Source organism: Parasteatoda tepidariorum, chromosome 3 (genome assembly GCF_043381705.1).
Source record: "Parasteatoda tepidariorum isolate YZ-2023 chromosome 3, CAS_Ptep_4.0, whole genome shotgun sequence".
NCBI lineage: Eukaryota > Metazoa > Arthropoda > Arachnida > Araneae > Theridiidae > Parasteatoda > Parasteatoda tepidariorum.
Genome location: NC_092206.1, coordinates 28,614,490 through 28,642,151, shown reverse-complemented (window position 1 = coordinate 28,642,151; position 27,662 = coordinate 28,614,490). Strand labels below are relative to the sequence as shown.

Genomic DNA, 27,662 nt, shown 5'->3' with positions numbered 1-27,662 from the left:
ATATATATATATATATAATTCGCATTAGCAAATTTTTTGCTAATGCGAATGCAAACATAGGGAGAGTGGGAACAGTCCCTATGTTTATGAGAACGGGTCTTCGGCAACCTGTAACGCCGGGTAGGCTTCTAAGTTAAGTAAGGTAATGAGTCGGACAGAAATAAGCTGAGAAGTCAATCAACAATCAAAATTTCAAATTATTCTACGGTCGGATATTTAAAAAAAAAATCTTTAAAAATTCTCATGTTTTCATTCCACGTTTTTATTTAAAATGCCTAAAAAAACGAAGTTTAAAATTAATGATTTTGTGTGGGCGAAAATGAAGGGATATCCTCCATGGCCAGGAAAAATAATAGGCGCTAAAAAACACAGATTCTATGTTTACTTTTTTGGTACAGAAAATTACGGCTGGGTGCAAGTGAAGGATTTATATCCATATGAAGAATTTGTGGAAGTATTTTCCTTTGGTATAAAGTTGCCAGCCCTCAAAAGAGCTGTAGCAGATATTATTAAATGTTATGATGAAGAAAGGACTAGTAGTGACGAAATTGATGACGATATACCGCTGAGCCAAGTCGTGTCATCTGTCTCAGATGAAGATGTACCATTAAGTTCTTTTGTCCAAAATGAAACTGATAACTTTCAAAGTAATTCTAAAGTTCAGCAGTCTGATGAAATGCGATATGTGCTAGATAGGGGTACGGGTACCTGTAAACTGGCACGTGTAAAACACACCAAAAGAGTCTCGTACGAAAATGAAGATCATAGATATATAATCTCTGTTTCAATTAATGATGAGGTCGCCATTAAGAGTTTGATTCCTAAAGAATTGATAGTTTGTCTCGATCGTTGTGATAAATGATTGTGTAGTCTACTAGCACACCAAAATCAACTGCCATCAGTTTTCAAGTATTTGATGTATTTCCAATTTTATAGCAACAAATTTGGTTTACTGTTAATTTGTGATAGAGATTGGGGAAGACATTTTTGCTGAAATATTTGATATCTAATAATTAGATTTCTTGAGCTTATTTTCTTAAAAGAACATCCCTATTTTAATGTTTTCACTTGAAAATGAACTCTTTATTTAATCAAGGAATAACTCATTCATTGAATTGTTTATTTTATATATTGTATATAGTTTATGGAAAATCATAATTTTTCATGAAGGTTTTTTTTTTTTTAAATCATGTTCACAATTTATCTCACAGTACTTTGGCAATCAAGGTAGGAGAAAATCATTTATTTTTGGTCTGTACTTTACTTTTCCTAGTATGGTGAAAAAAGATGATGAGCCATTTTATTAGGTTTGTTAATTTTGTATTGTTTATTTATTTTCTTAACTGCAAAGTTGTTAGACATAACTATGTGTGAAGACAATAAGTATTTTTTGCACTCCAAATGTTGAGATATATTAGTTTGACTCATTGATTAATATTAGGAAAATCAGTTTTTTTAAGTCAAAAAACAAGATAAAAGCCAGGCTGAATGTTCAAGTAGACTCAAAAGTTTCTTTTGAACAAATCTAAAAGTTCTGAAACAAACAGCTTCTCCCATTATTAAGGTATACTATTTCCATTTTTTTATCCACAGAGACATTATGTTACTGGGTAATTAAGGTAAAAAATAAGTTACATAAAATTTCATAAGTCTGTCCACATCAACCTATCTCTTTATTTTAAATCAAAGAAAGTTGGATACAATGGAAAAGGTAAAGCCATGACATCTGTAATTGTATCAGAAATAAAAATTATATGTGATAAAAAGGAAACTTGTATAACAAGATTCCTTGTTTTACAAGAAGCATATTATGTGGTCCTATGGCAAATGTCATGAATAAATAAACATATTTCAGATCTGTTGTCAATTTTAAGGAACTAGTACAGTAGGGAACCGATTATTCGGGACCATCGCTGTTCCGGATAACTGATTTTTCCGGTTTTCTGAATCGCTACAAAAAGCCGTTTGTTTATTGTTAAACCCAACAAAAAAAATATTAATTTTTGGAAATAATCTTAAAAAGAAGAAAAAACGATGAAGGAATACACTAATGATTATTTCCAAAATGATGGTAAGGTAAACATCTTTCAAAAAAGAAAAAAAAATCCTAAAATCTTATGAGGAAAAAAAACTTTTTTTTTTAATGAAAANGGTAAAGCCATGACATCTGTAATTGTATCAGAAATAAAAATTATATGTGATAAAAAGGAAACTTGTATAACAAGATTCCTTGTTTTACAAGAAGCATATTATGTGGTCCTATGGCAAATGTCATGAATAAATAAACATATTTCATATCTGTTGTCAATTTTAAGGAACTAGTACAGTAGGGAACCGATTATTCGGGACCATCGCTGTTCCGGATAACTGATTTTTCCGGTTTTCTGAATCGCTACAAAAAGCCGTTTGTTTATTGTTAAACTCAACAAAAAAAAATATTTTTTTTGGAAATAATCTTAAAAAGAAGAAAAAACAATGAAGGAATACACTAATGATTATTTCCAAAATGATGGTCAGGTAAACATCTTTCAGAAAAGAAAAAAAAATCCTAAAATCTTATGAGGAAAAAAAAAATTTAAAAATGGCGCAAAAATTTATCGAATTTTGTTCCGGTTTTCTGATTTCCGGATAACGGGTTCTATATTGTAGTAATACTATAAATATGTGCAAATATTTTTGAAATTTAAGGACAATTATATTTTATAATATTTCAGTATATATCTTAAAACAGTATATCAAAAATGTAACTAACTAACAAATTCAGCTTTTCAAATGCAACCTGACTAGTTTTTTAAACTTTTTTTATGACAAGAAAAATTTTGATAATAATCACTGCTTCTTAAGATGCATTTTAGTATATCACTGACCATATCAATATTGTACATTATGTATATTAATATGCTTGCCTGTAAGCATCATTCATATAAACACAACAATGAATGTCAAATCATTTGAGAACTGGTACAGCTTGTCTAAAAATAATTTCAAACTATGATAAAAAAAATAATTGTAGTAGTATTTGTTTATTTCAGCATTTTATTTAAATTTTTTAAGACTTATTTAACATTTTAAAAATAGTTCTAGATCACTTCTAATATTATGTATAAAAGTTTTAATTTTTAGAGCTGGTATCTATGTGATAGTGCATATTGTTCAAATCTCATAATTTTCTTACATTTTTTTTTATTATTTGTATTAGCATACGTTTAAGGTTAAGGCATAGTGGACAACTATATCTCAGGTAACGGAAGATTGATTTGTGGTGTTTATGCTTAATACCTATAAATCATAACTCAACTCATGATAATTACTTCTCTTTATTACCTCTATGGGTCAGTCTCCTGACATGGAGCTTGCGCCAACATATTTTAGCAATCATGGTTGGCATGGTTTAAACCATGGTTTTTTCCCAAGAAACTGGTTGGTTTTTGGGGAAATAACAAAAAATGGTTTTTTCCCAAAAAACCTGGTTTTTTGCCAATCCTGTTAGCAATAGCGTACAGAAACAGGCAAAGAAGTTTTATCGGTTTCAATCTTGAGAAGAGTTGATTTATACCATATAACCTTATCTTTTTGTTATAAGCGAACAATTTTGTGTTGAATTAAAAACAGCCTTTTCATTTTAATACAAAATATTTTCTAACACTGTACCGACAGTATTTGTTATTGTAAATTTTTCATCAAAATAAAAATTTATGTAAAGCATGCGTTTAGAAATTGAAAATTTGATTGGTGCATTTTAAGCAGAATGATCAAACCAGATGCAGTAAAAATGTAAGTTTAAAAAAAAATCATGAAATGTATTTTATTATTCTTTAATGTTTGAACATTTTTTTATTGTTCCTTGTTTTTTCTGATGAAATTATTTAATGAAATATTGCCTAAAGAATTATTATTAAGTAAAGAAGAATCAAGTGAAATCTTTGAATGGGATCTTTTTTAAAAGTCGACCGTTAAATGACTGTTGATTTTTCAGATATTGAAAGAATTAGGAGCGAACTCCAAAATTCCCATGTGGTGGAATGGACCCTCCATCTCTTTACTAACTACTTTTTACTGTATGACAACTACAAAAACTTTCATTTCATTGAAACGGCATATAATGCTTTTGATACTTGCTTGAGTTTGTTTACTTTGATACACTAATCAAATTGCCTAATATTAACATTTTCTCCATCACAGCCTGGAAAATTCTTCATTCTCCTTTTCATCACACATTCACATCATCTTTAACTTATTGAATTTTTAGATATATCAATTTCATTTCATAAAGGATGCAAGTAAACTGAATTGTTTATACTTTCTTTTTTTCATGAATTCAAACTGTATCAGTTGTATGTCCTACCATGATCAAATGTGATATCTGGTAACTATAAATAACTTTTTTCTTTATATTTAAAGGTTCTGTTACTTAAGAAAAAAAATTAAATATTTTGTAGAGTGTATAAACGTTTACATCAATATTGTTAATCATTTGTCTAGGAAACTAGTTAAGTTTATTTTTAAAATATGATTCAATTTTAAATAATGCAATGCTTGATAATTTTGTACATATAATTGTTACCATGAATTCGAATAAGGATGTATTTAAGCCAGGTAATTTAGATTTAATTTTAAAAAATGAAATCCTTGATTTAAATCTATTTACGATAAATTATTGTTTTTTGTTTTAATTGAGAAAAATATTTAACTCAAGTTTTGAATTTTTTTAACTTTAATGTTTAATTAAACTTTACATGTTATTGTTTGATGTTATAAAAGTGTCACTATTAATATGTTTATGCAATGTGCATTATTGATTTGCTTCAAACTAAATGTTATTTGTATTTCAACCAATTCACTAGCTTGATTTAACTTTTAGACTTGAATAATTATTGCATTAGCTTTGTTTTGCAATAATATTGATAATTTCTAATAGTATATGCAATAATTAAAACTAACATTATTATTTTTTGAAAAAATAATGTTTTAAAATTTGAAGATAAAATTTGAGATGTGCCTCTCTTTAGTATTTGAACAATAAGTATTTTCATCTTTTTTTATTTTTTTTTTCAAAGATAATGCATTTTAAGAAAAAAAAATATCCTCTTTTATTTTAGTTTTTTGATAAATCAAAAAGGGGTGATAACAGTAGAAAACATTTCTTATAAATATTTAATAGTTTTCACTTTATTTTGATAATATTTCTTGAAAATGAGTAATTTATATATTAAGTACAAATTTTGATTGTACAGATGTTCAAGTTTTAAAAATACACATTTTTAAAGTTTGTATAAATTTTTTTCTAAACTAACTGCTTTTATTGAAGCTCTCTTGTGCTCATAAACACTTGCTTTAGAATATCATGTTAAATTGATAGAATAATCTACATCAGGTGAGTTGCAATACAACTTGTTAATATACAGTCATTAAATCTTCCTCATTTTCATGGAATTTTCTAAATTTGAAGGTAAATGTCTAATAAATCTAATCTTTCCGATAATTTATTTTTAATTAAATTCATTTTGAAAAGAAAAATATTTAAATCCATTAAATCAATTTTAAGTCCATTTAATTAGTAACTTTATTTTTACAAGAATAATTTAAGTAAATATAAATATTGTGTGATACTCTTTTAAAACGTTATTAGTTACACCAATTAGTTATAAAAGTTTTAATGTAGGACCTTATCTTTTATAATGTTGTAATATAGGGGTGCGCAACCTGCGGCCCGCGGAACAAGTGCGGCCCGCGAGAGCTTCTAAACACAATAAAAAATTATTTTTAAAAATGGCAATTTTTAATCGCATTTTTAAGTCATCACGTTTTGACACAATCAATTTTAACAGATTCTTTAGTAAATGTACTTTTAACGCGCTTTCTTTAAGCCGATTTTATCCTAAATAAAAATAAAAAAATTTAGCAGTTATTTCCGCTTTTCTACGTGATTTCGAAAATCCCGAATTTTTATTACGACACGAGTTTCTGATCACAAATTTAAATAATCACTTTTTGTGCACTTTATTTGTGACGATTTCATCTTAAATCTAAGTGATTTTTAATCTTTTTTTTGCAATTCTTTCTTTTTTTTTTAACAATTTTTTTCGGCTGTTATTGCTATGCGTTCCCACATATTACAAAAAATTCCAGTTGTACTATTACGACATACAAATTTTAAATCATACATTTGACACGCTTTATTCATGCTGAGTTCAGCATAAATATATTTTTTATTTCTGTACTTTTCCACATGATTTTGACGATCCCGTTATTTAACTGTGATGTTATTACGACACGTGATTGTTAATCACGCAATTAAATAATCCCTTTTTGATACTGTATTTCGGTACAGTTTTATATTAAATCCTAGTTATTTTTCCTTCGTTTTTATTTCCGCAGCGAATATGATTTGGTCGAATATGGTAATGAAATGTGATTTGATCAAATATTCGGCAAAAAAAAGAAGAAAAAATCGACTGAACGCCGTACACTTGGGGCCAAATAGCAAAATCTTTTAGCAGCATAGCAACACTGAAACTAAAATTTCAATTTTCAGAATAATATTTCCTGGAAAAACGAATTCATAAATTAACTCTAAAAATTAAGGCCAATCAAGAACGTTTTTAAAAATGTTGAAAAGCGAAACAAAAAACATATAAATCAATCTTAATTTTTGAAAAAAAATTTTAAAGCTGAACATCTTAGTTTTTCAATTACCAGAAAAAGCCAAGAAAAAAGAATTAAGAAAGAAATGCTATTAAAAATTACTATGTTATAATGAAAACGTCTAAAAAAAGTTTTTTTTTTATTTAAAGAAAATAAAAAAGTAGAAAAAAAGCGTTCTTAATTTTTTAAATGAAAATCTTATGCCGAAAATCTCAATTTAAATTTTTCTCATTGCCATAATTTTAGAAGAAAAAAAATTGCTATAAAATAAATTTTATTAGTAACTTTATTTTTAAAAAAAAATGCTGAGTCATAATAAAAATGCCTAAAAAAAGAAAAAACAAATTTTTCTTAGTTCCTGAAACAAAACTTTAATGCTGAAAATCACACTTTTCTATGTTACTGGTTATTTATATTACAGTACAGGGAAAGAGTGATAATAAATTAATAGTATGAGACGTTCTGTTAAAATGCTGGGTTATAATAAAAACTGCAAAAAATGGATCCTTCTCAATTCTCAAAGTATCGAAAAAATGACAAAATTGACTTGTCTGATTATAATTTGAAAAAAAAAAGTAATATCTATAAAAATTCAAAAATAAAAAAAACTTAGAAAAATACATTTCTAAAAAATATTCTGCCAAATATTTGACTGATCATTCAACCAACTGAATTTTTCACAGAAGGGCCAAATACTCGTTACATCCCTCCCTAATTTAAATGCAATGTTATTGCAACTTGAGAAATTCATAAAATGGCGGAAAACGTGAATTTTTAAACTGCTCACTGTTTGTAGTTTAGATTTCAATTTTTTGTTGCTTAAGTGATCTTTTTCGATAAAAAAAAGGAAAATGTTTACGATAAAAAAAATCTAATAATTAATAAAATAAAATAATAAAGTACATTACAAAATAAGCATTGAATTTTATTTTGAACTATCACAGTTTTGTTTTTATTTTAGGCTTTTGTTAAAAACCTATAAATTTTCTTCAATTGAAATATTTAATTTGAATTTATATTACTTAATTATGACTAAACTTTTTCCTACTTTCATTCTGTGGGCATTGCAGTTTTTATTTATTTATTAGAATTTAATTCTAAAATGAATTTTCGTATTGCATGATGTGATTAAAAAAGAACATTTCTTTTCTTCAATGTTTATTTATTTTGATTAATCTATTGTTCATATGATAAAAATAGCAAGTTTTTTTTTTGTAAAAAAAAAGTATAAGTTTTTTTATTTTTGAATGAATTCTAATAATGGAACACTAAGTTATTGATATTACTAAGTTTATTGATAAAAAAAGTGGAACGCTAATCTTTAAATAAACATTACTGCATTTGTCATTAACATCTGCGGCCCTTCGTTAGCCAACCTGCTGTGCAAGTGGCCCTTCACTCAAAAAGGTTGTTCACCCCTATTGTAACATAATAATTTCTCTTGGTCTATTATAAATATTTAGTTAAAATGAGTCAGGTTTTTGCTAAAACAGCATAAGTTGATTAATACTTTAAGGGAACCTACTAAAAAATATAATTTACATATCTGAAATTTTTACACACAATTAAAAAAACTTGTTTATTCAAAGATAATTCCGTGCAAAAAATAACTTTTAGTAAACATTTATTATTTTATTTAAAAATAGTGGAAAATTTTTTTATTGTAAATTATAAAAAATTTTTACATCATTTTGAAGAAAGTAATTTTACATAGCAAAGTACAAAATTAGGGCGAAATCAGTCGAATAGTTCCCGAGAAGTCAAATTTTAAATATACTTTTATTAAATTTTTATTTATTAGGAATTATTCGAGTCTTCTAAGTATCAACAATTTATTTTGAAGTAAAAATAATATAAAACCTGTTGCCTTGCCTCTTGGAAGAACTTTTAAAAAACCAATCCGCCAGACGTGACTCACTCCACATAGAAAAATATTCTTTTTTTTTTTAACCCATTTTATGCCTAGCATAGAAATTTTATAAAATGTATTATTTTCATTGAAATTGCTTAAATTACAGTCGTTTAGACACAAAAAAATTTTTCCTGAATGAAAAATACTTTAAAGAAATTAAATTGTGCCCATATGCACTAATGACCAAATCATTTAGTTGAACGCTAGTTTTTTTTTATATCATTTGTTTTATTTTATTTACTGAACTTGTAACTTTAATCCATCATAGAAACATATATGGTTTTATAATAATGTTTATGTTTTTTTTATTCTTGTTATGTTTGCTTTTTGTTCATGTAATGTTTATGTTTTTTATAATCATATATAATTAATCTCAAGTGAAATAATTGTGCAGCTTCAAAAAGTGTCAAGTAACTTCAAAAAGTGTTTGTCAGTAACTGTCTGTTTTGGTGATTAAAAAAACTAGCCTCATTTGAAACTTTCTCATCAGGAAGTCTTTATTCCAATTGAATTATTGATATTTTATAAATGTCTTCAGAACTCTTTAAAAATAGTAGAAAAAATAAAATTAAGTGAATATATGTCACAGTGTTGATAAATAAATATTTATTGGAATGGTACGTTTACGCACCTTTATCTGAAAATGGGTTACTCTGTCTCAAACTAATAATATGCTCAGTTTAAAAAAAAATTAGCACATCATATTTCCAGAACAAAAAATAAAATAAGTAACCTACAAAATTCTGTTGATAAATCTTAATTATTACAAATTAACCTAATTGATTAAGTAAATTTAGTTTATAACGGCATTGGTAGTTAATGAATGTATTAATTTCTTAGTATTTTTTTATGTATTGTAGAAAATATATTTAAATTGTAATATGTATGAACTTTTTTTAAATGGAATAATTTATTTAATCTTATTTCAGTACAAGTACTTACTTTATGTTATTTTAATTTTAACAATTCAAAATCAATGTTTTCTTTGGAACCTAATTGTTAATTTTGTTTCAAAATAATTTTTGCATTATTGTTAGATGTGATAATAGCTACAAAATAATTGAAGGAAATTTAGTTTATTGAAATAAGTTTATTTTCTCTGATTATGTAGTTTTTTTTTTAATGACCGTTTAAAAAAATATCTACTAAAACCTTTAAATTTAGTATTAAACATATTAAAAATTTAATTTAATGACAATTATGAATTTAAAAACAATACGATAATGCATCAAATGCTTTAAATTTACCTATATACATTATTTATAACTAATATTACAATATCAAAATAATTCTTTATAGTATAAGGAATTAGAATTTCTAAACTCTTTATTTTCTTTTGTTTCCCTAAGCTATTGTAATTTTTATTTAAAAGAAATCAATCTAACAAGGAAATATAATCTCTGCTGTGATGCGAATTTTGGTTTGACTTTATTCTCAGTTTTCTGGTTTATTTGAATCATTAACATTTGTTGATTCTATAAAAGAGTCTGAACACATTTTTGAAACTAAAAAATAATTACATGCAGTTTTGAAACTTTTTTAAAAAAATGCGTTTAATTTTTTTATGCTGTTGTACCACACAAAAAGTGCTTGCAAATTTCCCTATAGTCTCACTTTAAAAAAATTATGTTTTCAATTTTTGTTGCTAAGAAAAATATTATGCTTCAACATACATCTTTGGTTTATTTTGAATAAAAATTTCCATACTTTAATTAGACTTCATTTGTTTTTTGCTATTAGTCTTTTTATATTAAAATACAATCTTAAAAGGCCGCCTCTGTATGGTAAAATGGTGCTAATTTGTTTAAGAAGAAGGTAAGAAATCAAACTATTATGGACGCCAATGATGCTTAATTAGTTGTGGAAGTAAGTACTAACTGAATTGGAAAAAAAAATATGCTACGTACTATAAAGCAAAGTTATAGAGAATTGATACTAAATCGTTTCAAAAAAGTAAAAAATTGCTGTATTAATATTGATGCTCTTGAATCTTAAATTTGGTAATAATTACTAATTGAAACTAAAAATAAGCTACGTTAAAAGCAATTTTAATGAAGAAATGATGTTTTTTCATTAAAGAGAAGCGTAAAAAATCGCTAAACTATTATTGACGCCTATGATGTGCTTAATTAATTTTGGTAATAAGTACTAACTGAAATAAAAAATAGATTTTTTACGGTCCCGCTTAAGTGATAAGTAACCAGCGAAAATCGCTTGATGGTAAATTTGGACTACAGCATCACGCCGAAAGATTTTTAATACAGTTAATCTTTATTTTGATAGGATGAACTACTGAAAATGTGCTTTGTTTAATTTAATAACATAAAGCCACTGGGAGGGATAAAAATGGAATTATTTTTGCTTTATTAAGTGTGTTGTTATATGTCTTCCAGTTTTGAGCTGGATTTAATAGTGATGTTCTGTACTGATGTATTGATTCCTTACTTTTTTCCAAACCTTACGAAGAACGGGAACTCAGCTAGTTGAAAATATTATTAAAAAATCGAAAATCAGACTTCGTAAATTGTTTACAATTATACTGATTTAGCTTTATGTTCAATGTCGTATTTTTAGAGCCTACGGCTATATACAGCCACGCACACAAACTCTATTTTATTACTTGCTGAATGCCTGTTCTCCGTTCAATTTGAGAAAATAAACAGAAATGTTCTCCGTTCAATTTGAGAAATAGATATCAGTACTGAACTACATTACGAAATCGTATAGAAAACGGAAATACCGACACAAATAATAAATGTAAAATAATTCCAATTTTTTTTAATTTTAATTGTTTGCTGCCTTTCTTAGTGGCTTTACGTTATTTGATTAAGCAAAGCGTGTATTTAGTAGTTCATCCCATAAAAATAAATATTAACTGCATTCAGTATCATTTGGCATAATGCTGTTGCATTTATGATATTTAAAATTTACCACAATCAGGATACTTTGTCCTGTTCTTATATCTTCGAGAGTAGTAAAAAATCCATCATAAAAATTTTATAGTATTGGTGCTGCTGCAATTGTCATCAAATTTGCTCATAAATCACTTTGTACCTTTATTATTGGTACTTATTAAAACTGCACCAATTACCATGATGACAGTAGGGCATAATACCAAAATTAAGCATCATTGGTGTCAATAATTGTACGGCTACCTTTTACGGTTCTCCATAACAAGTAAGTACATTTTCTCCATTAATTTTGTTTTTTAGTTCATAAATTATTTTTATTTCGGATTTATTGCCAAAATTAATTAAGCCTCATTTGCGTCAATTGCAATGTTCTGAATTTTTACATTCTCATAACCAAATCAGTAACGTTTCTCCGTTAATTTTACCTTTTAGTACATAGCTTATTATTTTACTTCAATTAGTAACTATTACTAAAAGTAATTATTTGTATCCATAATAATGTTTTTTTTTTTTTTTAACGAATTAGTTCCGTTTCTCCACTAATTATGCTTTTCAGTATCAAACTTATATCAATTATTTCATTTTATATCAATGTATTCATGTCAATTATCAACTTATTTCAATTACTGTTGATTTTAAATTATTTTGATTTATAGTAACACGTTTTAAAAACAAAATAAACATGTCGTTTCAGGCAACCTAGCATGATGAATGAATAATAACTACGCATTATAGAACGCTCAATAAACAACTTTTTTTATTAGAGTTATAAGCTAGCAAACATCACTGATGTTATCTTCAAAATATTTGAAAAAACCCAAATCGGTAATAGTTTATTTTAAAGCAGTGGCTTTCTCTAAGCTAATGAGAAAATTATGAATGCGAATAAATTATGGAGGTTGGCTAGCGAAGCTTTCTAGAGTTTAAAAAAATAAAAATAAGGTTTTATACTATTTTTGTTTTATTGTTTTTTTTTCTTTAATTATAAAATAAAGAATTTTCTTAAAACTAAATAAATGTAAAATAACTAAAATACATCACACAAGAATAATTTCATATTTATTGCTATTATCTGTAATTGGGAGAAAAGATCATTTTTTGGAGATGAAACCAAGTCTTATTTTACGTTCTGATGGAGATAGAAACACTATTTTTTGTTCACATTTTCAAAGATAATTTTTTGTAATTAGTGAAAAATGCTTGTTTTAAAATGTTTGTCTATTGGACTCCCATAAATTGAATCTGTAACTGATTCTTTTTTTAAAGGAAGAAATTTTTGCATCAAATTTCAAAGCAAATGTAATACTTATTTGTGCGTCACAAAACAAACTAGAAAATCATTTAGTAACTTCTCTGAAGAGATTAGTAAAGCCTCATATGTGAAAAATCATCTCATCATTGTTGTTGATTTGCTTAAATTAAAAGTATAGATTTTGTTATTGAGTCTAATAATCATTAATACTTTTCCAAGCAACATGCCATATTTGTACTCATGTTTTTTATGTACTGTAAATCTTATAAGCTGTAAATAAAAAGTAAACCATTTAAATGTGTTTGTGTTCTGTACAAGTAATAAGAAAAAACTGTTTCAATAATTTGTTATTATTTTTAAATATTAGTTATAATTTTTTTCGGGGATCGGGGCGAGCGGTATTGAATCGTTATTAGTTTCTTCATTAAAAAATTATTTTTGCCTTTATTGATTTTTTTCTTGTAATTTTTCGTTTAAAGTTTCCTTTGGATTGTAAGATAAGGGTTGATATTGTTTAAAGAAATGTCTTGATAAAGTACTTTCAAGAAATGAGTTTTTATGTTTTGCACAGTTCAAAAGATTTCCTATACGAAATTTTTTATTTAAAATATTTATTTTTAAATGTCGTAAACTTTTTTTGGTGTATTTAATTTTTTAATTGCCGAGTGTTTATATGTTTTAATTTAGGTTGGCCGCAAGCAATAACATTATGTCAAATTATAACTGAACATAGTTCATCTTTATTTTGATGAGCTGATCTTTAAAAAATGTGTCAATTTTATATAATGAAATTACAAGAAGATCCAAACGATAATAATGAATACAGAACATTGGAATTATTCTTTTAGCCTTTTTAATTTTGTCGGTATATGCCTTTCAGCTTTGAGCATGATTTCGTAGGGTTGAAAAACATTTATTTACAGATTTTTTTCACCCCATACGAAGAATATGTAATAAAAGAGCAGAGGATATTTTAAGTTAGGAAATCAGACACCAAAATGTACTTTCTCTGAATGAATGTACATTTTTTCAACGGATTCCGATTTCTAACCCCCAAAATAGCTGCAATCTGGGAAATGTGGTCCCCATTCCCCATAGTTTGGTCAAGAGAGCGAATATACGGTTCTTTAAAATTTGATTTCCCAGCAATAATTCAAGCGATTTGGCTCAATTTTTTTTTACGTTGTCATTTAAAGATACTTTCCTTAAAATGATGTAAAGCATTGCATACCGTACAGCTCAAAATAATTATATATATTTACTAAAATTTAATTTTTGTTTATAATTATCTTCGAATAAACGAAATTTATAATTATAAGCAAATATTTTTAAATTCACTTAAAAAGTTCTCGAGATATTGCGCAAAAGGAGTCAAATTAACTTTAAGGAGCCCAGACTTTGGATCGCTATCCTGACCAAACTATAGGGACCGTATTTCCGACATTGCGGCTATCCACTATATTTTGGAATCCTCTGGGAAAAAAAGTAAGTTTATTTAGAAAGTACGTTTTGGTGTCTAATTTCGTAACTTAAAATATCGTCTGCACTAATTAATCTGCATATTTGAGGTCACCCCCTCGAACCATTAAGACTGTTTATTTTGCAATGTACACTGCGGATTTTTTAAACTTTTTGCAATGCGTAAATCATGTATAATGCCGACTTATTTGTTAAACGGTTTATTTGCTTTGATGGATTTAATTTTATAAATAATACCGACTTATGTCCAAAAATTTACAAATTTTAAAGAAAGGCTTGCTTAATTCTTAACATGCGAATTTTTTTTTTTTGTGATGCGTTAATTATTTGAAGCTTGTTTCATATTAAAAAGTGTGTGTCAATTTGTTTGAAAATACCCATATGTATATTCAGAAATACTTATAGAAAATTTAAAAGAAAAGCTATTTATTCTGAAACATGCAATTCCAGAGAATATATCGCCTACGTAAAGTATGCTGTGCAAATTGTTTATAATTTTTTGTAATTTCGAAATCATTTAAAACTTATTTTATATGAAAATGCGGTCGTCAATTTGATTTAAAATAGCCATTATGTCAAGAAATATCGATAAACATTTTTAAGGAAAAGCTCGTTCATTCTGCAACAAGCTAATTTCGGAATATAAATCGCTCTTGTTAAGGCAATTTGCTAATTTTTTTATAATTTTTTATGATGTGGAAATCATCTGTAAGTTTTTTCATACTAAAAAATGAGCTTCAATTTATTAGAAAATTCCCGTATATGCTAAGAAATATTTATGGAAAATTTTAAAGAAAACCTTGTTTAGTCTGAAACATGCGAAGTTCTAAAAATATATCGTTGACAGAAGCTATGACACTTTGCTAATTTTATAAAATTTTCGTAATGCAGAATTAATTTGAAACTTGCTTCATATTAACAGTAATAAAACGGAATTTGGCCCCTCTCGTTTTTTGTTGCTCTGTAATTAAAAATAATAACTTATAATAAAAAGCAACTAAAACTATTGAGTATTTCTGACTTTTCGTAATTTGATCCAATTTAAGAGCTTATTTATTAATTTACGTGTTAGCTTTATAAAACGTTGTACCTAGAATGACGGGGATGAACCGAGTGGTCCTTTAGGTATTTTGCAGGGATATAAACCCAGGCAGGTTAGGTATAACAGGGATGAAAGTTTTCAGCTTTTTTCAAAGCTTTTTAATCTCCATATATTTATTAATTTCATAATGTTTGATTGCGTTTATGTAGAATTCAGCTTTTTTTGCTAATTGGTACTTTCATCCCTGGTATAAGCAGGTACAGGCTCCTTAAAAAAAGAAGCAAGAGTATTTTAACGCAGCTTTAATTATTATTTATAGAGAAAAGGAAACTCAATTATCTATGAGTATAAGTATAATGGAAAAGTCAGTGTTCTGTTTAATCAAATATTTTCGTTAACCGAATCGAATAAAATACCATAGAATTTCTTTGAAGTCTATAATAGAATTTCATTAAATTAATTATTATTATATTTTAAGAATTCGCTCTAGTTTGTTATAAAATACCCTTATGTAACAGGATATATTTATAGAAATGATGTTTGAAAAAATCTTGTTTAATCTGAAACTTGCTAAGTTCCGCGAATAGACTGCAATTACAACTACAAATTTTATACAAAAGTAAATGTCAATTTGTTTTAAAATTACCATACATTTCAAAAAATATCGATATCAAACTTTTAAGAAATGCTTGTTTAGTCCATAAAAGCCAATTTCAAAAAAATATATATGACTAACATTAGAAAGGTTATTTTGTGAAGTTTTTATATTTTTTAAAATTTATATTTAATTAAATCTATAATTTTGAATATTTTTTACAGCTAATAAAAGTAAGATTCGAGTAAAGCTAATCAAAATTTAATTTATTTAGAAAATTTCTCTAAACTTTTAGGTTAAAAGATGATAATCCGCATCTTCAAAAACGAATTCCTTTCTCTACAGTAAATAATTATTTTCATAAGATCTTTCATTTAATTTTAGTACTCGTCTCTGGGGAGATCGACTTGAGAGGGCAACATAACACAGTAATAATGGTCTAGTTTCGTAAGAGGTCATATATTTCGGCAATATTTGTGATAGGAAGATCTGTTTATCTCTTAACTATAAAAATGTTGGGTTAGACACTGTAGAACTTGGAGCTCTTACTGGCTATTAAATCTTCCATATTCCTATTATTTTTTTCGAAATTTTCTATTATTAAAAAATCTCTTTGTCATTTTTCTGCACGAATATACAATATTGCCAAAATAAGAGAGGCAATAGGAAATTTATTCCAAATGTGGATTATAAGTTTCAATCTCCGAAGTCTTCTTTGAAAGAAACTCTTATCTGATAAACAAATTGATTTATGATAATTTTAATTTACTTTAACGTTTCATACTTTGATTGATCTTAATAATGGTTCCTCAAATTTTCAAGCCATTTTTTCTCTGTCATTATTTAAATATTAGTTTTCTATGACTCTTAACTTAATGTGCGTAAGTTTTTATTTTTCAATTTTTTTCAAGAATTCTAAAAATATGTATTAAGTGTGATGATGACGCTAGATCCCGTTAACAAAACATGCAAGTAAATAATAATTACAAAAAATCAAACAGATTATCGCTCATGTTTTTTTTCTAAGCTGGCAGAGATATGCCTAATTTAATAGTGCAAAAAAAAAGTAAAAAGAAAATTGTTTAGCGCGGATATTTTCGTTTTATAATTTTGGTTTCGTTAACGCGATCAATGTATTCGCGGAATGGACACATATCTGTAGTTTACATCGGGCAGTTCGACTGAACAGTCTGTACGCGGTCGTTCGCGAATAAAAAGTTAATAAAGATTTGTTGATTGGATTGAACTAACAAAGTTGGAAAGACTTGATATATAACTTTCCAGTTTTATTTACGAACTTAAACTACATTTCCGGGAGACCGGTTTAGACTGTAACCGTAAAATAACTTTATTTACAAATAAAATACAAATATGGCTGTCACAGGAGTGTTACCTTTCGTCAGAGGAATTGATTTTACTGGAAATGATTTTCAGGTATGAATATAAATACGATTTAATAAATGCTTTTAATACCATTATTTACTGCCCTATATTAGCTTCTATCTTTGTCTTTTAATAGTAAATTGCAATTGATTAATTTAACTTGCAGACGTCATCATAGTGTTATTTATATGAAAAACTACGTTTTTTTAGCAAATTACTTCAAGTTTATAAATAAAGGAAGCCTCTGCGTACCTCAAATTTTAAAATATGAGCTATTCAACGTTGAATCATGCATTGATTCCTTTATTGTTGCATATACATTAAACCCCTTCCAAGTATGGATCATATATTAATCCCCTTTTACGTTCCTCCCTTTAAGAGCTTTATTATAATTAATATGTAAGATTTTTTAAAGATTTGTATCAATTAATTATATTGACAATAAAATAACTTAATTATTAATGTTTGTCAAAATAAATACGAAGGGACAATCTTGATTATTTGCTTCATCAATCTTTTCTAATAGATGTTTATTGTTTATTGACTGGACTGTTATATTTTTAACTTTTATCAAAAAGGTCATTCTTGAACAAGTTATATGGCTTTTACTACTGTATTTTTATATTGATAAAAGAATTAAAATTAAATAATCTTTAATTTCATAGTTAATGTTACTTGTTTTTAAAAAAGATCTGAGCTTAAGTATTGATATTGTTATTGTGGTTCAAATTGCATACACAATCAAAATTATTATTCATTGGAATTATTTGCTTATGTTTTCTTAAAACTAACTGTAAGCGTTGTTGATAAATTTTGAAGAATAAATAAATTTTTTTTACTAAATTTTGAATTTTAATTTTTTAAAACTTTTATTAAGATTTATATACCTATTTATATTAATTTTAGATGGATTAATATTTGTTATAAATTTCAGCTGATAGAAATTCTTACTAATTTTAGAATGACCTTCCTATCATATGTTAATTTTTTTTTTTTTTTTAAATTATCAATGAAACTATTAATTTCAAAAATTTGTCGGCAATAGTTTGTTATCTACGTAACTACTCAATGTGTCAATTCTGTCAAAAACCTTAGCGATGCAATAACTTGAATAAAGTTACTTAAAAAAGTGACAAACAGAGATAAGCATAACTATTATCTTATAGTTTTTATCTCTTTAATTTTTATATTTTTATATCTGTCGTTGAGCAACCAACCCAATTTTGGGTTTACGACTACTAATGTTCAACTTCATAGCCTTGTAATTTTGAACCTATCCTGAACACAAGGAAACTCCTGGATAAGTACCACCAGAAGTATTTATTAGTTATGGGAACATGGAGGACTTTGCGACGTGACAGATTTAACATGCACCAGTCACCATTTACTACATGGGGAGTCTTCGGTCGGTATCGAGTATCTCTTTAATTGTCATTATTGTTAATTATTAGCCCTAGTAGCAGTGTTTTAGATAGGTCTGTCATTTAGATATTTTCTGTAAAGTTTTTAGGCTAGGCTGAACTAAGATTTTCCAAAAACTGAAGACAAAATTCCTGGCTCTCTTCCTCAAAAAAAAAATTAATGAAATTTAGAAAACATTTTTAAAAAGTTCTTTTTTTTCTAAACAGTTATTTGCACTTGAGAAATTTTTTTTCTAATTCTTCAGATGAGCTTTTTGTAACAAATTTCTTTGCATAATTTTTTTTCTTCCTTATTATATTTAGTAGTGAGGCATAAAGGTTATTTTTCTTTGTGCTATGCAACTAAATCTAGTCTGTGTTATATAGTTGTCTAAACATAAAAACAAAAAGATGAATAAAAGTACTACCTCTTTTTCATCATTTGAGTAACGTTCTGTATGTAGGCTAATTTTAAATTATTGTAATGGTCTACCTGTTTGACTGTAATGTATTATGTGTTCAAATACAAAAGAGTCATTACAAAAGAGATCAGGATTAATAAGTTGCTGGCCAATACTCAATTATTTCATGTTTTTGGACTTGGTCGAATATCCTAGTATAATTTTAACTGTTTTGCATTTTGAACCATAACACACTAGGTATGATGAGGCGCTAAAACTAACTCTAATAATTTTGTTTTAGCCTACCAAATGTATGGATAATTTTTATGAAAAATTCTAAAATCACTTACTTTATTTTTTAGAAACATTGTACATTTATTCTTGTTGATACTTTTATTATTTATGTTGTTATATCATAATCTTTGTAATTTCTGTAAACAGTGCATAGTTTGTGTCATTTACATAATCTTAGTAATCATTTTAAAATGAAATAAATATAATAGTTTAAATAGTAAGGACAAGTGAGAAGTGTGAATTTGTATATTAGTACAGGGAAACCTGTCCAGTTGAGTCAACCTCTTATATGGGGTACCAAATTTATCCCATATAATAAAAATAACCAAAACCATTTTAACCTGACCACCGATCTATGCATCAATCTTGTATGTTGACCACAAATATAAGTTAAATTTGTCTGGGGTTGCTATTGAATGCTATTTTATAAACCTTTATAAGTTGAATGAAGAAAAAAGTTTTCCTCGGAAAATTTGCTGTATTTTAACTGTTAAAATTTTATTGAATGAGTAAAATTTTATTAAAAACTAGTTTACAATATAAGAAATTAATAAAAGCTTTTGTAACAAAATGATTTGTAAATATAACTAAATAAATTTTATTATTAAACTGGCATGAACTAACTAAATATCCATATTTATTTTTTTTAGCCAATCAGTTCATCAAATCAAAGTGGAAAACTGTAATTCATTCTTAATTTTATCTCATTTCTCTAGGCATTTGAAGTATTTACTAAATAAAATTTTAAAATCATCTTAAAAAGGTTTAATTAAATTTATTTTCATTTGTAAATGTATGAGAAAGTTTAACAATATGATTTAACAAAATAACATGATACACAAAACAATAATAAAAAATGCTGACTCAAAATCCTCTTATAGGTTGACTAACCTGTTTAAGTTGACACTAAAGTAAAGAACTGTACGTGGTCAACTTAGACAGATTTATAAACTTATTTAACCATTAGTCTTTTCAGCATTAAGTTAAAATTCAAAATGAAAGTTTACCTTTCTATATATGCTTGTTTATTTTTCAGGAAGATTATTTTCCTAAAGCTGTGTCTGAGATGACTGGTCTAAGATGGCTTAAATTGAATAAAACAAAAGTTGATTGGATTCCTGATGAATTATGCAACTTACAAAAACTCGTAATTATATATTATTATCCCTTTCATTTTCTTGTATTGAAACAATGGTGTTTAGACGAAGGGATATTTATCATTCTTATTTATTTACATTTTTAAAATTTTTTTAGGAAGTATTGTCTTTAGTTCGTAATAATTTGGTCACCATTCATGGAGAAGTTTCAACTTTACCCTGTCTTCGTTATGTCAACTGCCGTTTTAATAAACTGAAGAACTCTGGAATTCCATCTGATTTATTTGAACTTGAAGATTTAGCTGTTGTTGTAAGTTTTTGCTTATTAATTGTAAATTTGATTTATCAATATAGATGTCATTTTTTTGATTTACTAATTATAATTTTGTTCTAATTATTCTTCTGTTCTTTGATAGGATTTCAGTCATAATTGTTTAAAAGAAGTTCCTAGAGATTTAGATCATGCAAAAAGCCTACTTGTTCTTAATTTAAGTCATAATGCGTAAGTAACCTTTTTAATGGCTCTGTTGTTTAATTTATTTATGTACTTAATAATAATTTATAGGTTACATTTTTTTTTATTTAATTAAAGAATCTTTATCTTTTAAAATTAAATAGTTATTATTTTCTCTATTTATACAGTTAAGCTGTATTTTTTTATTTTTTTTTTTCATTTATATTACTAGGACTAAGACAAAGGTTGTATTCAGTTTTGCACATTTGTAAACGTGGTGCTGATTAGAAAATCACTCTGTCTGTGACCTTGTTATTGAATTTATATGTTAATATTTACTTGTATGTATAATGTAGTAATTTAAAGAAAAAATGAATCCAATTCTTATTTTTTTTTCAAACAACAAAATAATTATCATAATTTTATTTCATAATTTGTTGTATTTTTACCTAAAAGTAGACCATTAATATGCAATTTCAAATACTCAACAAGATTTTTTTTTTATTCTTCCTATAGAATTGAAAATGTACCTAACCAATTATTTGTAAACCTCACAGATCTACTGCATTTGGATTTAAGTAATAACAAATTAGGTAAGATTTTTATATGGAATATATCTTGGAATATTTTTGGAATATATCATGGAATATATTTTTAAACAATATAAATAAATTTATTTTTGCTTAATTGTCTTATATTTTTGCATTTCAAGCTACTTTAAAAGTGTCATTAATAGCATTGAGATATTTTTTAAAATAAACTTTTATTTATTTTATTTTTATTTACTTTGCTTTTTTAAATCGGTGCAACTAACTCACTAAAAATAGCAACAAAGAAAATAAGCATTTTATAGCATTGTTAAAAATAGAACATCTTTTTGAAAGTGAATATCCCTTATTTTTGCTTTGAACTTGATTTATAATAAATATTAAGCATTACCTATGATATGGCTGTTCAAATTTTCCTCTTTTACTGAACTATTGCAAAAGTGATTAAAATATTGGGGAAGTTAAGAAATTGTTGATAGAATGTTGCTGTTTTTTCTGGATTATATAGCAATTTTAAACACCAGATAGTATTGCTCAGTAATTTTAATGTAAACTGAAATTAAATAAGAATTTAAAAAATTGGAAAATTGTGAAATTAAGGAAGCATAACATGCTTAAACTTTTTTAAATTTTAAAAATTGCCTCTCTACAAATCACTTATATTTTATCAAATGTATTGCTTTGGTTTTGTTTGTTAATGTCACCCTAGAGCAGTGTTCCTTAATCTTTTTGATATAATGGACCCCTTTTAAAAATTTTTAAGAAGTCACGGACCACCCCCCTGTGAAAAAAATAATTGCAAAAAAAGTCAATTGTTAGAAAACATTTAATTTTGTTATTTTAATAGTATACAAATTTTTAAAATTAAAATTTTTAATGTGAAGGTTGCTGCTGCTTTTCCTTACTTAACAAATTGAATTGGGGGATTGTTTTCAACAAAGCAAACGGGCATATCATGTCCAACATTCAATCGATTTCGATGTTATATGTTTTTATTGCCACAATTGTGGAAAATCCCGCTTCGCAAAGATACACTGTAGCAAACGGAAATATAGCTGCCATAACTCGCTTTACAAGCAATGGGTAGGCTTCCAAACGTTTTAAAAATTAGGAGTAATCAGCGGACCCCCAAAATATAACTCATGGACCCCTTAGGGGTTCATGAANAAAAATTAGGGGCAGTCGGTGGACCCCCAAAATATGACCCATGGACCCCTAAGGGGTCCATGAACCACAGGTTAAGAAACCCTGCCTTAGGGGTTCATGAACCACAGGTTAAGAAACCCTGCCCTAGAGCTACACTTATATCAGATGTATAGCATTAGGCTGATTATTTTGTCATTAGTAGAGTTGTGTGTGTGGACCATAGAATAGCCTTTTTTTTTTAGTGTTGTGAATGATCTACATATTGACCAATTTATGTTCTCTAAACTGTATTTCTGAAATACTACTTGCATTTTGTGTCTTTTTTATTTAGAAATTAAATTCCCATTGATCATCAAATATTACTTATAAACTAAATTTTTTCTTTTAATTCTTGCGAACAGTTTAGGCTATATTTGTTTAAAAATATTCAAATATATTTTTCCAATAAATTAGTTCAATATTATTTAAAAATTTTTAGAGATATGAGGTTAGGTTTGCAATAAATATTTATTGACATAAAATAAATTTATGAAAATGTCTATTTTGTAAATAACAGGAGTAAGTAAGAGTACAAAATATATTTGAAGATATAATAAGAGCAATATTTTTAAAATTCCTTTAAAACTACTTTTATATTTTAAGATTCATGTTCATTTTAAATTGAGTTGTCATTTGAAACTTTTTCTAGGTTAAATTCTGTTAATTTGGATGTTTATATTATATAGGTGTCTTAAGTTCAACAAGAGTAGTTTTTAATTTTTAGTGATCTTTTTTTTTTCCTTGTTTTAATTTTATATTTATTTCTTTTTTTTCCTCTTTTTTTTCAGAATCTCTCCCTCCTCAAATGCGCAGACTTGTTAATTTACAGACTTTAAACTTAAATAATAATCCATTAGGTCATAATCAATTTAGGTTTGTATCAATATAAATTTTTTTAAATAGAAAAATTTTGTTAATAAATTATTTTTTTTACTTTATAATTTGGTGTTATGTGTTTTAGGCAATTACCAGCTCTAGTTGCTCTGCAAACTCTACACTTAGCAAACACACAAAGGAGTTTATCAAATATACCCACTTCCTTGGATGGCTTAACTAATCTACAAGGTATTTCACTTCCACAAATTATTATTACGAATCGAACACTGTTTACCCAGATATTGAGTAACCTAACTGTCCAATTAATTGGATTGACCAAGGAATATGCATTTATTTTCTGCCTTGTTCAACAAAAAATTTTTTCTTTGAAAACTAAAAATTTTCAGATTTGTTGAAAGAGTTCAGAAAATTGCTTATACTATCTGTATGTTCTAAGAAGATCTGCCTGCGTTCAAAGAGCGTGGGTCATATTACTGGGAACCAATTTTACCAACAAAGAAATGAATATTTTCTTTTTCCAAGAAGTTGCTCCCCCAGTTGCATTTGCTTTTAAAACACTGAGAATACACATACTATTTTTTTAGTAATTTTAGTTGTAATTTAATTATAATTTTGTTGTTGAAATAATTTTTGTTCGGAGCTGTTTTTAAGCTTTCTGGACTTGTTTTGTTTTAAAAAATGTCGGAAAAATAGAAAAGTGTCATGTAATCCGTACATTTAGGAATTGTTATTTTCAAAAGATTGAAGAAAAATGGAAATAGAAATAACATAGCACTTGAATAGGACATAAGCCTATCAATTGTATAAAATATTTTTTTAAAAAAACCAGTTATTGAAATTTAAACTTAGTTTTAATTCTGAATAAAGAAGCAATATAATGCTAAAATATGCACTACTATAGTTTCCAGTCCTGGAAACAGTTAGAAAGGGAAGTTACCAAAATAAATTTGCTTTAGCCATTTTTTAAATTGTCTGATTATCTGTTGACCTGATGGTCTTTTTTCCAAATGATCCACTCTTAATTGTATTATCATTTTAAAACAAAATTATTATTTTAGACTGATTAAATACATAACAGAATTTCTTTAATAATATTGCAGATTGTTATTCCAGTGACATAAACAAATTTAACATTTATTTCTTTAGAATCTTTTCTAATAAAAGAGTTAATACATCTTGTCAATTGCAGTATCTCTTATCTGCATGGGAGAAAAAACAATGAAATGTTAAGGCAATTTGAACTTTCAATTTAAAGTTGAAACTGTAAATTATTTTGCATTAAAGTTTGATGCAGTTGGTAAAATTTTATTTCCACAAAAACAAGCTTCTTTCAAGACAAAAGATAAAAATGTTGTATTCTAAGAAAAAGTATTTTCAAATAAAAAGTAATGAAATTAATATTTTGTTTTAAAGGGTAAAAAATATTTTTTATTAAATGCTATATCTATTAAAATTAATTCTAAAAGATGGTTATCTATAAAAAAAATTAGCTTTTATTAAAAAATGCTTTATATTTCAGTTAAAGTTAATCTTTTAGAATATAATTTTAATAGCTTTTAATTAGATCTAATATAATTTTAATTAGATCTAATAATTTTAATAGCTTTTTTTTCTTCTTTCTAACCATTGTTAGATTTTTGAGTTGAATACAAATTAGTTACTTAAAGTTTGAGTGAGGTAAAAGACTATTGTAACTAAAACCTATAATTCTTTTATTTTTTCGAATTTTCATTATTCTTAAAAATGTCTGTTTTATGAGTTCACTAAAGAGATGACAACTACTAAAATACAAATTAAATTGGAAATTTTTGAGCAAAAAATTTGAAGTTAATTTATACAATACACATGCCAGAAATAGTAACCAGATAATATTTGAATTTAAATTGCACATATTTTTAATATGTATGCTTTAGATGTTGACAAAATAATGATTCTAGATAAGAAATATTCAAGCTGTTTTGTAAAATAGGTTTTACTCAATTATAGCCAAAAGTAACTATAATAATTTTTTTTAAATCTTAATACTGATACAAGGCACTCTTAGCTAAATATTTCTTACTTTTAATTTTATAATTAATGTTTTGTAGTTGAATCTAAGTATTGTAACATGACTAATTTCAATTTTTTCAAATTTTAGATGTTGATTTATCACAAAATAGTTTACCTAGAGTTCCAGATGCTTTATACACTCTTCCAAATTTGAAGCGTTTGAATTTAAGTGAAAATTGCCTCATAGATATTTCACCTGATGTTGGAGGTAATATATTCTCATCTTTATGCTTATATTTTTCTAATATGGTATAACTTCTAAAATGTGGACTTTTTAAATCGGAAAATCTCTTTAACCTTGACAATGTTTTTTCAACTTGGGCCTGGAAGAAGAGATTTGCATGTCATAATAATATTGCCTCAAATAAAGTGATTTTAAAACTACATGGAAATTCATAGCCATAACTGGTGAAAAAGCAATCAAGAAAATTATCTACCTAAATTTGCAACAGAATTATCCCAGATCAAGGTTGGCATTTTATCTGGTAAAAACCTATTCCTTCCAGGACACTGTCAATAAAGAGTAAAAAACTTTATTGAATGGAAAGAACTAAAATTGATCAATGCAACTGTTTAAGAATAACATATAAATTAATAGTTCAAATTTAAAACAAATAAAATTTAGTATGGTACAAAAGAGAAAAAAGTACACTTATAATATTTTTAATTTACTGAATATTCTTTTTAAAGATACAATTATATAAAATAAAAATACTACTTGGTAAAATATTAATTCAAAAATCATTACTTTATAAAGAAAATTTTATTTGTTAATTTTTTATTGCTTTTTTTCAAGCCTATGTATTTTATAGTACTTTTAAATATTAATTTTATTTAAAACTTTTCGTCTTTCTAAAAATAAAAAAAACTGATTTACTTAATTGTAAAAATATAACTAGTTTTACTCCACTGTAAAGTTTTAAAAATGTTAGGAAAATGTTTTTTTGATTTAGCATTCATAATTGAAAACTTACGATTTATTTTTTAAAATAAAACTATTTCTTGCATAACAGCATTTTTTAAATTAAATTATTTCCTACTCAATAGTATTTTCAAAATAAAACTAGTAAGTTTTGACAAGATTTTCAGCTTAAATATAAAAAAGCCGTTAATCCGTAGCAAGAACTGCTGAGAAAATAGCTAAAAAACCACTTCAATTTACCATGAAATTTGAATGCATTAAAAAAATTACTCAAAAACATGATTCCAAGTTCTTGTGCTGTAGTAGTTTTCAATTGGATTTTAGTTAGGATAACCTAATAATTTTTAATTAGGATTTTAAAATCTATTTGGAAATCTGTTTTAATAACCATCAAAAAAGTAAATGAAAAACTGTGAATTAATCAGCATGACTTCACAAATCAAACTCATCAACAAAGGAAATGGTGTGTCCAAAATTCGTGTGCATCATATTAAAATATTGAAATTTTAAAGAATCTGCTGAAAGTAAATTTAAAAGTTGACTTTGCCTGAGGTCCTGCAAGGTCTAGTGATGACCCTGTCTGTTTCTAGCATTTTTATTAAATGTTTATGTCCCAAAAATGATGTAAATATATATTTTTCAAACTAATAGTTTAGTTGCAATGAAATTTAATTTATTTATTTTAGATTTATGGAAAAATTTAGAAACATTGAATCTTTCCAGAAACAAGCTAAAAGCTTTACCTGTAAGTTTTTAATTTTTTTATTAGCTTTAAAGTAAACCTGTATCAATAAAATAATTAGTTTTTACACTTACAATAAGATCTCTTGCTTTCTTATTTTTTTAGATTTTTCTCTAAAGTTGTTCCCTTCTTTTATATTAAGTTTTGTTTTCAAAATATAATATTGTTTGAACATGATACATAGAACAATCACCAATTTAATTCATAATTGATTAATTTACTTTTTTAAAAAACAATAATGAAAGCAAAGAAATTAACTCCAAATGTTTACCATTGAGTTTGCTGTTTTAGTTTTTTTCTTCATATTTTCATAAATTAATTTGGTAGTAATTTAATTAAATTATTAATTCAGAAACTGTTATATCTTGATATAACACTTGAAATGGTCATTTTCAGATCAAAAATTGTTAAAAAAAATTTTTGTTTTATTTATTCATATATTTTATTTCTTATTCAGTTTATTTATTATACATATTTCTAATTTTAAGAAAAAAATTGATTACAAAAATCTAA

General features: G+C 26.0%; 1 protein-coding gene across 1 annotated transcript in view; it reads left to right on the top strand.

Annotated features, from left to right (window-relative positions):
• The first annotated feature begins 17,127 nt into the window (after nucleotides 1–17,127).
• The window catches only part of LOC107450859 (FLII actin remodeling protein), a 31,067-nt gene continuing 20,532 nt past the window's right edge, over nucleotides 17,128–27,662 (top strand). The window contains exons 1-9 of the mRNA XM_043041764.2: nucleotides 17,128–17,271; nucleotides 20,352–20,462; nucleotides 20,570–20,722; nucleotides 20,829–20,914; nucleotides 21,383–21,459; nucleotides 23,388–23,472; nucleotides 23,561–23,664; nucleotides 25,574–25,693; nucleotides 27,094–27,152. Coding sequence (XP_042897698.1) covers nucleotides 17,209–17,271; nucleotides 20,352–20,462; nucleotides 20,570–20,722; nucleotides 20,829–20,914; nucleotides 21,383–21,459; nucleotides 23,388–23,472; nucleotides 23,561–23,664; nucleotides 25,574–25,693; nucleotides 27,094–27,152 — 858 coding nt within the window. The 5' untranslated portion in view covers nucleotides 17,128–17,208. The remainder of the gene's footprint in view (nucleotides 17,272–20,351; nucleotides 20,463–20,569; nucleotides 20,723–20,828; nucleotides 20,915–21,382; nucleotides 21,460–23,387; nucleotides 23,473–23,560; nucleotides 23,665–25,573; nucleotides 25,694–27,093; nucleotides 27,153–27,662) is intronic.